At 35.9% G+C, this 14,452-nt stretch overlaps 1 protein-coding gene and 1 long non-coding RNA gene across 6 annotated transcripts in view; both read left to right on the top strand.

The window, feature by feature from the left end:
* LOC6578216 (LIM domain transcription factor LMO4) overlaps positions 1-14,452 on the top strand; it is a 58,648-nt gene that overhangs the window by 8,740 nt on the left and 35,456 nt on the right. For 3 of the 5 annotated variants that reach the window (XM_002004096.4, XM_032728840.2, XM_044011445.1), the window contains 2 exons: positions 1,595-1,903; positions 8,091-8,244. In XM_002004096.4, the coding sequence (XP_002004132.1) occupies positions 1,660-1,903; positions 8,091-8,244 (398 nt within the window). In that variant the 5' untranslated portion in view covers positions 1,595-1,659. Of the gene's footprint in view, positions 1-1,453; positions 1,472-1,594; positions 1,904-8,090; positions 8,245-14,452 lie in introns of those variants that run through there. The other 2 variants (XM_032728841.2, XM_015166103.3) reach the window with 2 other exon arrangements.
* On the top strand, positions 2,234-7,621 carry LOC116803865. Its single transcript, XR_004363873.2, has 2 exons — positions 2,234-4,514; positions 6,074-7,621. It is a non-coding gene; the product is annotated as an uncharacterized LOC116803865 (long non-coding RNA).

The raw sequence follows: 14,452 nt of genomic DNA, 5'->3' as shown, positions 1-14,452 counted from the left end.
GGGATGAATTCACCATGGCATATAAGCGTTCGCTGGAGGCAAAGCAACGTTTGCCGGGTCAGCTAGTATCACTATAAAATAAAATAACAACGTTATTTCCTAAAACCTTCATAGGCAAGCCGCAATTATTCTGGGGAAAAGTATTATGGATGGACGATAGTTGCTTTGAGTACCATGGATAAAAGAAAAGCGATTTATAGCAGGTTGCCAAAGAATATTCGTAAAAATAGAGACCTATATACGAACGGGAGTCACATGGTGAAGATTCGGTAATGGTCTGGGAGTTCGCATGTGTCAATAGACTCTCCAATTTGATATTAATTATTGGAAAAATTAAGGATAATTACTTACGTGTGCTGAATGACCCCTCAATTCCGGTCATCGGCTCATTGGAAAATCATGTATCCAGCAGCAGGACAATTTTCCGTGCCACCAGGTCCATATAACTTAATTTTCGGGGAATATTGCAGTCAATACATTAAATGGCCACCTCAGAGCCTTGATCTCAATATTATAGAGAATGTGTGGCCTTAGGCAAAAGTAAAACGTAGTTTAGACTTATCAAGAACGCCCAAGGATACGGATTGCTAAGGTTTGAGGAGTTTACCAGGATGTTTCAATATAAATATTACAAAATTTGGGTAGATTGATCCCTAGACGCTTGCAGATGTTAAAGGAGGGTTTAATTATTATTAATATTTTTTTATCACCATTGTTAATTTTTTGTCTCACTTTATTTAATAAATATTAATGTGAAAATATTGTGTGTATAGTGTGTCAAAATATTCCCGATCCGCCCGTTGGGGGCGTGGCAAAGCGATGATGAATTTTCCGGTATGAAGTTAATCGAATTGGTTGAAGAGCTAGAGAGTTGTAGCTGTATCGTCTACAGCTATAAAACAAGAAAGTTGCTATTTTTCACGGGGTCTTATTATTATGATATAAATAAAGATCGATCCAAAATTATATGCCGATGCCCATGCCCACTTGTATGTGTTGGTTGTTCCCCATACAAACTTTTATGAAAGAGCCTCATATTTTTCGGTCATGTACCGGGTATTACGACGTACCGCAAAAAAATAAAAACAAAATACAGCGAAATAACAAAACAGTTAAGCGTTAAAAGGCGCTCTTGTGTGCATAGCAGCAACACAAATGCTGCTAAGACAGAGAGAGAATAAGACAAACTTCAATGGCAACGTCACACATATGTTTCTATACCATGTTATTGAAATACATTTTTAAATTTTTTTATTTTGACAAACAAAAATATATTTCTTGCTCCTTGTGGTTCAAGCGTCCTCCGGGTATAGGGACGTAAGATCGTCGGTCCTTTGAGCGTCTTTGTAAACAGGTTCCTCTGTACTTGGAAAATATGCATTTCCTGGACTGATAAGGAATAAATGGTTGTCTTGTACATCTATTTTGCCAGTACGCCCTAGAAATGTATTTTCTGATTCTTCGGTCTCCAGTGAGTGTTACTTTTATACACTTTGTAAACTAATATAAAAAAATACTTTTTGCAGTAACTAAATATTTTTACTAATTGTATTATTAATAATAAAATACACGATATACGTTTGTATTTTTCCAGAGTCCATCGTGCAATAAACAGCCCCTATATGCCTTTATAGATAATATCTATCGCAAAATTTTGCAATGAATGCATCGTTCCATTCATATACTGATATACTGGCGGCGCATCAGCAAGATTCCTCTAGTCCGGAAAATTTCCCTTCAGTAGTTGTTGGCTATAGAACCAGCAACGCAAAGGATATTGCTGAAAGTAATTCAAATATCTCTTCGTCTCAATTGTCGTTTATGGATGAGTCCTCGAATGAATTTAATAACCAACAGTTAATACATCCAAACACATTAATAAAAGTATGTGGAGGCTGTGGAGGTAAGTTTTAACCCATCATATATTAAAACTAGTAAATATTTTATTCAATTGAAGCCATTGAAAACATGCACGAACTTTCAAGTCTCTAGTCAGAAACAAAAAGCAAGGAATAATCGATTAAAATTGGTAAATTATCGACAGCTATTCATTTTCAATGGGCAAATCATGGTACATATGATGGTTTTGTTAAAGGTATCTAACAGGGAGAAGGAGGCGTGAGGCTACGCCTTCTCTGTCTGTCTGTCCGCCCATCCGTATGTATGAACGCGTCGATCTCCGAAGATATGAGAGCTATCGAGTTTTTCTCCAAAAATCGATAACTACTCCTAATACATTTTTACCTATTAAAAAATAAAAATGTTATTTATATCACTAACCATAGATCACATTGTCCGGACAATTAGCGTAAAGCTTTTTGCCCACTTTTTTCCGAGCATTGCGTTCCACACAACTTCGTATTTGCTCGGCTCTTCATTTTTGAGTTCGAGCTACGAAAATATACGAAAGCACAATCATTTCACTTCATGCGACCGAGATGGTCGAATGCTGAACAAACAAAAGTTTATGTGTGTGTGACACACTTGTGTAAGCAAAAAGTCGACAAGAAATTTTGAATTCTTTCTAGAAGGGTTCAGGGGATCTCGTAGTCGATCAGTCTCGACTAGAGCTTCCTTACTTGTGTAAGTTTTATAAAGAATTTTCCTTCCGTCATATGAATGTCTATCTAAGTTTATTTATATAAATAAGTGGCACACGCATATAAAGGGGGCTATCCACAGACGAATTTGTTACACGAACATGTTGTGTTCGTGAAATATTCGAATGTGGATAGGAGTGTTCGTTTGTGTTCAGATGAAAATAGAAATGTTTCTATCTTACGGGTGTTCGTGCGAGCATGTTCGACAATGGATTCGAGTGTTCGCACGAACATGATTCCTAGAAATATTTCGGACAGTCAACATAGGCCAGAATGAACCGATAATTTCTTGATTATTTTCAAAATGAGCCGACTTTGTGGCAAAATAAAAGCGAAAACAATCAAAATATAAAACTGCGCAACAAATCATGGGACAAATCATAATTAAAATATAAAGTTGTCGAAGAAAACGACACAATTAATGCCGTTAAAGCAAATGTAAATTGTCTGCACGCTTCATACAGGCGGGAACTCGAAAAAATAAAATGAGGCGCAAAGTCAGGTCTTTCTTTTATTTTAAGCTTAAGCTCGATTTTGTTTTCTTCCGCTGGCATGTTCACAGTCTGAAATTTGTTTTAAAATGATGCTCGCGAACATGTTTGTGAAAATGTTCGCATAGTTAGTAGACAAACTCGGCGAACATGTTCGTGTAACAAATTCGTCTGGGGATAGCCCCCTTAAATTCCTTAGTTGATCGCTACAAATACCGATGCCGATGAGTATAAATATTAATAAATAAATGTGTATAGTCTAGGGGCGTAGCAAATCGAAAACTGCATTATTCGATATACTAGAATTTACTTGAAAAGCTAGAGAGCGGAAATTCGGAATGTAGATTTCCGTTGTCCACCTAAAATCTACACCCATTGGGGGCGTTGCAAATCGGATAAAACTTTATCCTTTTATATTCTTGGTTAATACTTTATTTGCTGTTTTCACAGTATGATGAAATAAATTTGCGCTGAATTTTGAGAGCTCAACTTGCAGGAAAGTGAATTTGGGACCACGCACAACTATTGAGCAGTGGGATCTTGTTCTCAAACACTTTGAAAATTGTCATTCCCGTAGAAATATAGCTGATGGTTGGATTTAGTGGTTCTACATTTTAAAACATCATATACCGATTTGTCCGTGAAAATAGAACCCACGATAAGGGGAGAAATGTTCCGAACAAAATTTTTAATTCCATGGACGAGCGCTATATTGTGAGAAAAATCCGTGACAACCCAAGGCTATCGGCTCGACAAGTGGCCAATGATGTTAAGAAGGAGTTGGGCAAGGCATGTCACCCAGAAACTGTTATCCGTATGCTTCGGCCACATAACTTTAATGGCCGAGCACCACGCAAGAAGCCTTTTATAAGCGACAAAAAGAAAAGGTGTCGCTTAAGCTTTGCTAAGGAGCACTTGCACAAGCACATTTGATTCTAGAACACTGTTTTATTTTGCGATGAGTTCACATTCAATTTGTTTGGGTTAGATGGGCCCTCATATGTGTGGCGTAAGCCTAATACATGGTTTGGGTCTGTATATCAGCAGGAGGCGTTGAGAACTTGGAGTTCATAGAGACTACAATGGATAAAGGCAAATATCTTGATATTTTGAAGTCCAATTTAATTCAAAGTCTCAGAAACTCTGAACAAAGGAGGACTTCAGAATTCACCAAGATATTGACTTGAAAGACACTGCAACAATAGTCTAGACTTGGCTGATCTGGAAATGTCTGAACGTTATGAAAACACCAGGCCAGCCCTGATTTTAATGTAAACGAAAATTTTTGGTCGATTTTGGAAATAAACATTCGCAATCACAAAATATTGAACAAATCGGTCATAAAAGCTGCATTGGTTAAGGAATGAGATACCATTACTCTAGAAGTAACCAAAAAGTTCGTGGAATCAGCCCCAAAAAAATGGTAGTTAATCAAAAGGGTGGTCACACAAGATATTGGTTTTTGTTTATTGTTAACTTTAATAATTATACTCTGAACTGAAATCAAGTAAACAAGTATGTAACAGGCAGGAATCATCGCAGACCCCATAAACTATATATATTCTTGATCAGGGCGACGAGATGAGTTTATATTGCCCTGTCTGTCTGCCTGTCCGTCCGTATGTATGAACGCGTCGATTTCAAGAGATATAGAGCTAGAGACTTCATTTTTTTTAAATGTCCATTTATATAGCGCGAATATCATGTTTATCACTAAAAATCGATAAATCATCCCGTTATTTTTATCGATAAAATCCTTATCGAAAATCAGTTATAAAATTATATCTCCAACATCTTTAGAGCTAGAGTCGCTAAATTTTATATGTAAATTCTTAGGTACTTAGATATACTACAGACTTTGGCAAATGCACGCATTTTAATGCTACAATCGTAATCTAAAAGTTTCATAAAGAAAGGTCATCGAAAAGCAAAATTATTAAATAATTAAGTTCCCATAGTAAGCCTACACTGCAGCCCATGCGTGTTTATGCGTGCGTGCCTATATGTGTCTGTGAGTATGTGTGTTCCTTGTGTAAGTAGAAAGACGCGAATAATTATTGAAATATCAATTGCTTGAAGGGTTCAGGGGATCTCGTAGTTGTTATACACTGAACCCATTGAAAATAGGAAATCAGGGTATAGGATTTGTGAAAATGTATGTAACAGGCAGAAGGAGGCGTGGCAGACCCCATAAAGTATATATGTTCTTGATCAGGGCGACGAGCAGTGTCGATTTGGCCCTATCTGTTTGTCCGTCCGTCTGTCCGTATGTATGAATGTCAATTTCAGAAGATATAAGAGCTAGAGACTTGAATTTTTTTGGAGTGTCTGTGTATATAGCGCGGATATCGAGTTTATCTCCAAAAATCAATGACTCATCCCGTTATTTTTTTGGTATCGATTAGAAACCTTATCGAAAGTAAGTTATTTAATTGTATCGCCTACACCTTTAGAGCTAGAGTCCCAAAATTTTAAATGTATATGTATTTTATTGAATTTCAGTTTCTGTTATAATTTATCCCTTACCTCAGTACCAGTTATTTATTTGTAAAAGGCGTATTTCAAATACTAGAGACTTGAGCTTTGGCAAATGCACGCATTTTAACAATATATTCACAATCTAAAAGTTTCATGAAGTGCCCTCACTGCAGCCCATGCGTGGATATGCGTGCTTGCCTATGTGTATTTGTGAGAGTGTTTGTATGTGTTTCTTGTGTAAGCAGAAGGTCGCCAAGAATTATTAAATTCTTCCTAGAAGGGTTCAGAGGATCTTGTGTCAGGCAGTCTGGGCTAGAGCTTTCTTAATTGTTCTTTACTAATTTGTCTCTTAAGAATTATTATAATTGTAATTACAACTACTATATTTAAGCTCTTTTAATATTTATTTTAAGTTTTCATTTAAAACTTTCTGTTTTTCATAGTTTCAATGGTATAGCTGGCCTTGTAAATAATACTATTTTTAATATTTTCTGTTCTTTTTAGGTTACATATGTTATTTTTATTTGGTTGGAGACTTAAATTAGTTAATTCGGTCAAGTGGAAACATAAAATTTAGCTAATATTTAAATTGTTCATCATATGTCAAAATACTTTTGTCACCTTGAATTTTGATATAATGCATTTTTTATTCCCTGCAAACATTGAAAATGGGAAATCAGAGAATCTTTTTGTGAAAATGTATGTAACAGGCAGTAGGGGGCATCACAGATTCCACATAGTAGATATACACTCATGATGAAAATAATAAGTACACCAAAATAGTTTTAGAGACTATATAACTAAGACTTCATAACTAACAATTTTTGGTATTTTTGAAAAAAAAAAAAAAAAAACTCGAAAGAGCTTACTTAATATAATAGGTACACTGAACTTCAACAGTCAGAAAAAAACGTTTAGAATACGAAATGTTGCTTTTATTGTTATAAAATAGTAAGTATCCTTCACACAAAAAAGTAGAAAAACAATTCTTATTATCATATGTCGATGGGTCGAAATATTCATTGTTCGAGTGAGGAACGGAGAATTGCTAAAAACCGTAGAGAGAAAGGCAAATCTTTGCGAAGCTGATGAACATATCGCTTAATTTTTTGCAAAATGCTTTAAAGGCACAATAAAAGAAAACACGTAGACGTCCATCGAAAACAACATTAGAACGCATTAAAAGAAGTGCCAAATCCGACCCTTTCGTCTTCAACGGTCATTTTATCCGTAATGGATAATATAATTAATGCTTATTGATTTGGGAGATGACTACAACTGCAATCTGGCAATATGATACATGAAAAAAGAATTGTATTTTTATTGATGCAAAATTTTGCTAAAGACCACATCACCTGGGAAAGATCTGAACGTCAAAAAAAGTGGCATATTATCCTATTTAACGACGAACCCAAAATTTGCCTTTATAGAAATGACTATTCAAGACATGTCAGACTCCCTAAAGGTAAAGAATTTAATCCTCACTACACAAAAAAAAAAAAAGTGAAGCATGGCGGTGGGAACATTATGATGTGGGGCTGCTTCTGTATCGTTTGATGTTCCTAATATCTGACATTATGAGAGTAGCAGACTACAGGGGTATTCTCGAAAATATAGTGCTAACAAATACTGAGGAAAACATGCCCCTGCGCTGGGTTTTTCAACAGGATAACGGCCTGAAACACTTGTCTAAAATAGTAAAAACTTGGTATGGACGCTCTCGCTTGGCCCAGTCATTCTCCTGATCTGAATCCATTCAAAAACTTGTGTAGTGAATTGAAAATTGGCAAAGAAAAGGTGTGACAATAAACGCCAATTATGGGACTGTGTCCCAGAAGATTGCGAATGAGAACTGCCACGCTTTGATTAGCAGTATGCCTAACCGGATAGAAAAAGTTGTAGAAAATTAAGGAGAATATACAGGATATTAATCCAAAAATAAAATAACAAAAGATTAAGATTTGAAAATCCAAAATTTGAATACAACTTACCAAAGTAAAGTGTACCTATTATTTTAGTCAAGCACAATAAAGTTAAATTTTTAGGAGTGTACCTATTATTTTCATCATTATTGTATATTCTTGAATAGGGCGACGAGCTGAATCGAAATAGCCCTCTTCGTCCGTCCGTCTATCTACATGAACGCCGAGATCTCAGAAGATATAATTGGATATAGCGTAAAATTTTGCATGCATACTCGTGTATATCGTACGCAGTACGAGCTTCTCATATTTTTCTCCTCCGATTTATTTAATTTTTTTTTTTTTTTTGAGAATATAAGAATAATATACTTTTGTGAATACACAGATTTTGTAATTTACATATATTGAATACCTCGTCTCAATTTGTTTAAACGGTATTTCGAGTACTAGAAACATTTGAGCCATTTCAACATTATGATTATATTCTGAATAAATTTATGAAGTCACATATGAAATTTTGTTAGTTATATAATTAATAATTTAATGTGAATTCATATTTTATACACTAACTCGTTTCTTTTCTTTTTGTATTTTCATAGACAAAATAAGTGATAGATATCTTTTATATGCGTTAGACAGATATTGGCACAACAGTTGCCTAAAATGTCATTGCTGTGGAGCTATGTTAGCCGACGTTGGCTCTAGCTGTTTTACTAGACGCGGTCTTATACTCTGTAAAAAGGATTATTCCAGGTATGGTGGACGCGATCATAATGAAAAAACTTAACAGATTAAAAAAATTATTAGAAAAAAGTAATTTATTAAATTATTTTTCATTCAAAAGCAAAATTTAAATAGGATATCAGGGCAAAATAAATTTCACTAAAAACGGATATTTATTAAATGATGGACATAAGTAGCAGTTCCAAATAACTATCCTAGGTACATCAGACAAAGTATATAACTCATGGCTAAATCAATAGATGTGAACAATTTTTTTTTTAAGGTAATGACGTCTACCTTCTCTCGTGTAACTTAAAAAAAAAAAAAAAAAAAAAAAAAAATTGTGTTCAAAAATTGATATATCTTAAAATTATAAAAAAAAAGTTAACAAAATAATAATGTTCAACATAATTTTGGCACAAAAATTAAAATTTCTGAAATATTGTAGAATATTTAGAATATATTTAGATGAATGTATTTAATACCCGGTCTGTCCGGCCTTATTCGCAATGACTTTGCTGATCCTTTAGGGCATAGAAGATGTTAACTTTCTACACATTTCCACAGGAATGATATACCAGTCCTTCTGATTATTTTCCCGTAATTGGGTTTTCTTGGAGCAGCTAGTTTTGGAAATTTCCCTTTTCAGGTGTCCCCAAAGGTTCTCGATTGGATTGAGATCTGGAGACTGCATTGGTACGCAATAACTATTCAATTATATTTTCATGAAACCAATCCTTAATCACTCGGGAGCAATGTTTAGGATCGGTATCCTGTTGGAATTTCCATTTTAGAGGCATGTTGTCGTCATATGGTAGCATAACACTGCTCAATATTTGTTTATAAAGGAATCTGTAATTGTTGTCGTGATTTCAATGAATTGGACAAACACCTTGCCATGAAAAGCAGCCTAAGTAACTATGCCTTCGTGCTTACCCGTCTTTGGATCCAATTCTTTGCCAATTGGTCCTCGAACATTTCTGTTTGACTCATTCCCGAAAAAATTTATATTCATCTCATCACTCCAGGGAATGGAATCGTCTATTATGGTAGTTTTCCGCCGGACACTCGGCTTGTTTTTATCTTTTGTGAAATGAGTATATTGGTTTTGTGCAATGTCCGTCTTGTCCGTCCGTCTGTCCGTATTAACGCAATTTTTTTCGGCGCTATTGAAGTTAGACAATTGAAATTCGGAATACTCACTCGTGTATATCTCCGATTTATAAGGTATTGAAATTTCCCGATCCGCCCGATCCGCAAATCGGAAAACGATATGCCAGTTGAAGAGCTAGAAAGCCGAAATTTGGCATGTAGATCCGCGTCGACCACCCAAGATCACGATCTATGGCGGATATATCTACACCCATTGGGGGCGTGGCAAACGGGATAAAACAGTATCTCCTAGAGTTTTACAGCTAGAGCGCTAAAATTTTGCACGTCAGCTAAAAATTTATGTCTACGCTCATTAGGGGTATGGCAAATCAGAGCTGAAAATATAGTGACTTTTTAAATTCTGCTATATTTTTGACACTATTAATGCTAGAGCCCTCAAATTTTGTATATATACTCGGGCTGACCACCCAAAACCAAAAAGCTTCGACGGATATATATCCGCCCTAAAGTATAATAGCTAGAAGTTTCAAATCCTCTATCGATGACCCAAAAATCATTTGACCCTACTGACCCTGTAGGGACGTGACAAATCGGGAAAAACAGAATTTTCTGCAGTATTAGAACCATAGCTTGCAAATAACTGTTAACACTTTTTCGTTGTCTGCAAATAAGTGTCTTTCACTGACACAGTCAAAAAAACTCAGACAGAAACTGTTTTTGTCGCGTCTGGCTTAGCTCGCTCGCGCTCTGAGCGAGACAAATATTTCTGTTTTCGTTTCGCTCAAGTCAAACACTGATCGTTTGCTTGAGTTAAATGAAGCAAACTGTCAGTTGCGTTTGTATGAGTAATTACACGCGATTGTTGCTTTCTTTTATGTATGTATGTATGCATGTATTTACATGCACACGAAGGCAAAGATCATTTCTGTTGAGTTTTTTAGTCAAACTGTTTTTTGCTGAGAGTCTTTGTGTGAGGGAAAATCGTGTTAGTCTTTACGCGACACTCATGTGAGAGCGTCACACGAATGAGTCATTGCATTGCGTCTGAGCGAAACAGATTCTAAAGAAAACAGAGAGTGACGCTCAGAGCGAGTCGTGTCTGCACAATTTTTTTGGTTATGATGCGAAGCAACTCTCATTTGCGAGCTCTGATTAGAACTGAACTTAGCTGCTAAATTGCTGATGGGATGTGAATGAGTATTCCGCGGTCGGTAACGCCCGACTGCAACGTTCTTACTTATTTTCTCTTTATAACTGCAAATATAATTTATAATTTTAAAACTTTTTTGGCATTGCTATAATTTTAAGATAGGTGTATTTTTGAACTCAAGTTTTTTCTTTTAAATTACATGAAAAAATATAGACGTAATTACCCTTCAAAAAATAAAAAGTCGATTTATCTCTATCCGTCTCTCCATCCGTCCGTATGTTTGAACGCGTCGAGCTCAGAAAATATAAGAGCTAGAGACTTGAAATTCTTTTCCTAGGTCCGTGTATAGCGAATATCGAGTTTTGCTTTAAATATCGATAACTTGCCCCGTTATTTTGTTATCGATTAAAAACATTAAAGGTAGTCTATCCATAAGAAAAGTTATTAAACAAATAATTTCCCATAGTAAGCAATTTTGAAATATCAGTTGCTCGAAGGATTCAGGGGATCTCGTAGTCGGGCAGTCTCGACTATAGCTTTCTTACTTGTTTTCTCTAGATCCGTGTATTTCACGCGCATATGGAAAAATCGATATCTTCTTCTTCTTTGTTATCGATTAAACCTCTTTATCGAAAACTAGTTCATTTAATATATGTCCTAAAACCTAAATGTATTTTATATAATTTCGACCATACCTTATATAATTTCCGCCATATTTGTACAAGGCGTATTTCAAATACTAGAGGTCAAAATACGCGAAGGATTATTGAAATATCAACTCTTCGAAGGGTGCAGGGGATTTCGTAGTCGAGCAGTCTCGACTAGACTTGACTTGTTTAATTAATATTTGAAGGTGATCTGAATGAATGAGTACTTGTCAATTAAATAATATCACTGACCAGAGAACACATAGACTAGACATGTAGAACAAACTTTTTCAACACCGAAAAAATGCGCTGAACAGACCGGACAACTTCGTATTTGGTCGGCTCGGTCTTCTGAGGCTCAGGCAGTGTAATTAAGGCACGACAAAATCAGTGTGCTGCGACTGCTGCCACGAAATGCACACATTATCAAATGAAGCACGGCTATGCGCTCTTTTTCCCTTACTCACTCTCTCCCTCTCTTTATGGTCACTCTCTATGGTCTCTCGAATAGCAGCAGCGCACAAAAATTGAATATTGTTCGCGACGATCCCAGCTCTTTCCTCTTGACTGAAGGGTATACCGAAATCATAAAAACATTTGTCACGCTCATGCAAACAAAATGTAAGCGTTTCGATGGTTATTCGTGGGAAGGGTATGAAAGCGTTCATACGCATAAACAATATGATTTCGCGACGGACAAGTACACACACACTTGTAGTCCCTTGCTACATGTATGAGCATTTGTGACCTGCGTGCGTTACTCTTGCTGCTTGTAACAATTTTAAAGCCCAGCATTTGCATTTGGTCGGTCTTACGGACTGTCATAACCACTTTACACAGATGTACTATGTATGAACATACATACATATGTACATAGGTACATTTATATATTATTATTGCTAATCATGTTTATAAATGTGTTTATATACGTAAATAATTATATATGGTTAAAATTATTTTATACACATTTTTAACCGAAAAAATTATCGTAAAACACTACTAACTTTATTAAATGCTTTGCAATATATGAAATACACATGTCATATTTTACTCAAGCTTTACTCATTATTGTCAAAAATTTCTAATTAAGTCATAATGGCCCACAAAATTTACAAACTACTAAATCCAGAGACAATTAGCTTGCCATCCCATACAAGCATACACATACACAAATGTATGTATGCATGTGCTCACTTCACAAGGCAGACCAGTATGTAATACAATGGGCCACGTTACAGCGGGAAGCAGGGCCTCTGACCAGGCTATAAAAGGACACCGGAAGAGTTATAAGAGGAGAGCAAAAAGTTTTAAAAGTTGGAAGTGTAACAGAAAGGACATCGAGGGACAACTCTATCGAGCAAGGGCTTCCAGAAGAAAGACGAGGATACTTTGGAATAGGGATGCAAAGCTATACTACCATCAATTCTTTCACAGTCGATAGTGAAAACCATCGATGACGAAAACAATTGTCAGTGAAAGCCATCGATACTATCGATAGTACTGTCGGAAATTTAAAATAATTAAAATTTCGTCTGCATTTACAGATCGGTACCAAAAAATGTTTCTGTCTTCATTTACATGTATAGCTATTAATTATAAAAAGAAACACAAACAATGTATGAAACAACTGACATTAAAGTTTTTATATTCCATACGCGTTCAAAGGTCGGTGACATTTGAATATGTTAGACTATCGGTATTCGCAAAATATCGAGGTATCGCCCGTTCGTAAAACCATCGGTAGTAGGGCTGCAAAACTATCGATAGAGGTTACCCTCGATAGATTTATCCATCGATGGAATGAACCAATCGATACTATCGATAGTTCCATCGAAGATTTGAAGTTTCTTAGAAATAAATAAATTTTCAATAATTTTAATCATACATCCAGCGTAAATGATTCGTGCAATTTTGTATAACAATACAATACAATACCATACTAATCGGATATTTATGTGATGGTTGTATATCTAATAAAATATATATTTTATTGCATATGGATAAAATTGGATGCATCATCCTCAGAAGCGGTGTGCAAAAATCTAGTAGTAGAACGCGAAGCAGAAGCGCCATCTTAAATGTACATAATATAATAAAAAAACACTTGCACTTTAAACATCAGTTTCATGTTGTAAGTGATGGCTTTTAAAATTTGTCCATACATTCTGACGAAGAACCACCAAATATCATTGAAATATAGCTATAAAAACTAATCCCTATATAATAATATTATTAACTTAATGTTTATATATAAGTTAACGATCGTGACGCCTTGTTACTCTAATGGCGACCACGTCCAAGGGTTATACTTATCGTTATTTAGTTTCCCAGATTCGGATAAACCAAAAGAAAAACAATCTTGGAATAGTTCGATTTAAATCGTTATTATTTCGCAATGAATTGTTAGTATTTGTTAAATGTATCGTCTCGTCCAGTTCAGCTGCCAGCCACCGACTGCTATCGACTGCCTTTCGTCAGGCGGCGGCTTCTCTTCCTTTTCGTTTTCCAGGTCGACGTCGACGTCGCAGCAGCAGGGCGGCAACGGCCTGAGACATGTTGGGAAGCAGAGGCGCCAAGTTGATGGTAGGGGAGAAGAGGAAGTGCTATGCATTGACTGGTGTTAACTTATATATATATGTTATGTTATATATGTATATTCCGGAAAATGCTTACATGCGCCTCTTCGCGCCACCAAGTAGTAAATTATTGATGGATGAAATAAACCATCGATATATCATGAGAGCCCAAATCCATCGATACTACATATAGACTAGACATCTAGAAAAAATTTTTTCAACGACAAAAAAATGCGACAAAATGCGCTCAAACGAAATGATGCCATTCTTATATGAAGCACGACTATGCGCTATTTATCCTACTCTCTCTCTCACTCTATCTCTCTCTATGGTCTCTCAAATAGCAGCAGCGCACAGAAATTGAAAATTGTTCGCGACGATCCCAGCTCTTTCCTATTGAGTGAAGAGTATACCGAAATCATAAAAGCGTTTGTCACGCTCATGCAAACAAAATGTAGCGTTTCGATGGTTATTCGTGGGAAGGGAATGAAAGCGTTGATACGCATAAAGAATATGATTTTGCGACGGGCAAGCACACACACTTGAAGTCTCTGGAAGTCTCAGTTTCACTGAAACCCTCATCGAGATATGACGTGTTACTTCTGCGTTTCTGCGGTGCCCAAAGAGCATTACAAAAAACTCTTATCAGTTAGATCAGACAAACAAACAAGTGCACATAACAGAATACGAAAATAAAAAACAACAACTGCAAGAGTCACAAACCAAAGCGCGGGGCCTAAGCCCGATAAAAA

This window comes from Drosophila mojavensis, unplaced genomic scaffold, assembly GCF_018153725.1.
Source record: "Drosophila mojavensis isolate 15081-1352.22 unplaced genomic scaffold, ASM1815372v1 contig_108, whole genome shotgun sequence".
Classification (NCBI taxonomy): Eukaryota; Metazoa; Arthropoda; class Insecta; order Diptera; family Drosophilidae; genus Drosophila; species Drosophila mojavensis.
This window is presented reverse-complemented; position numbering and strand designations above follow the sequence as displayed.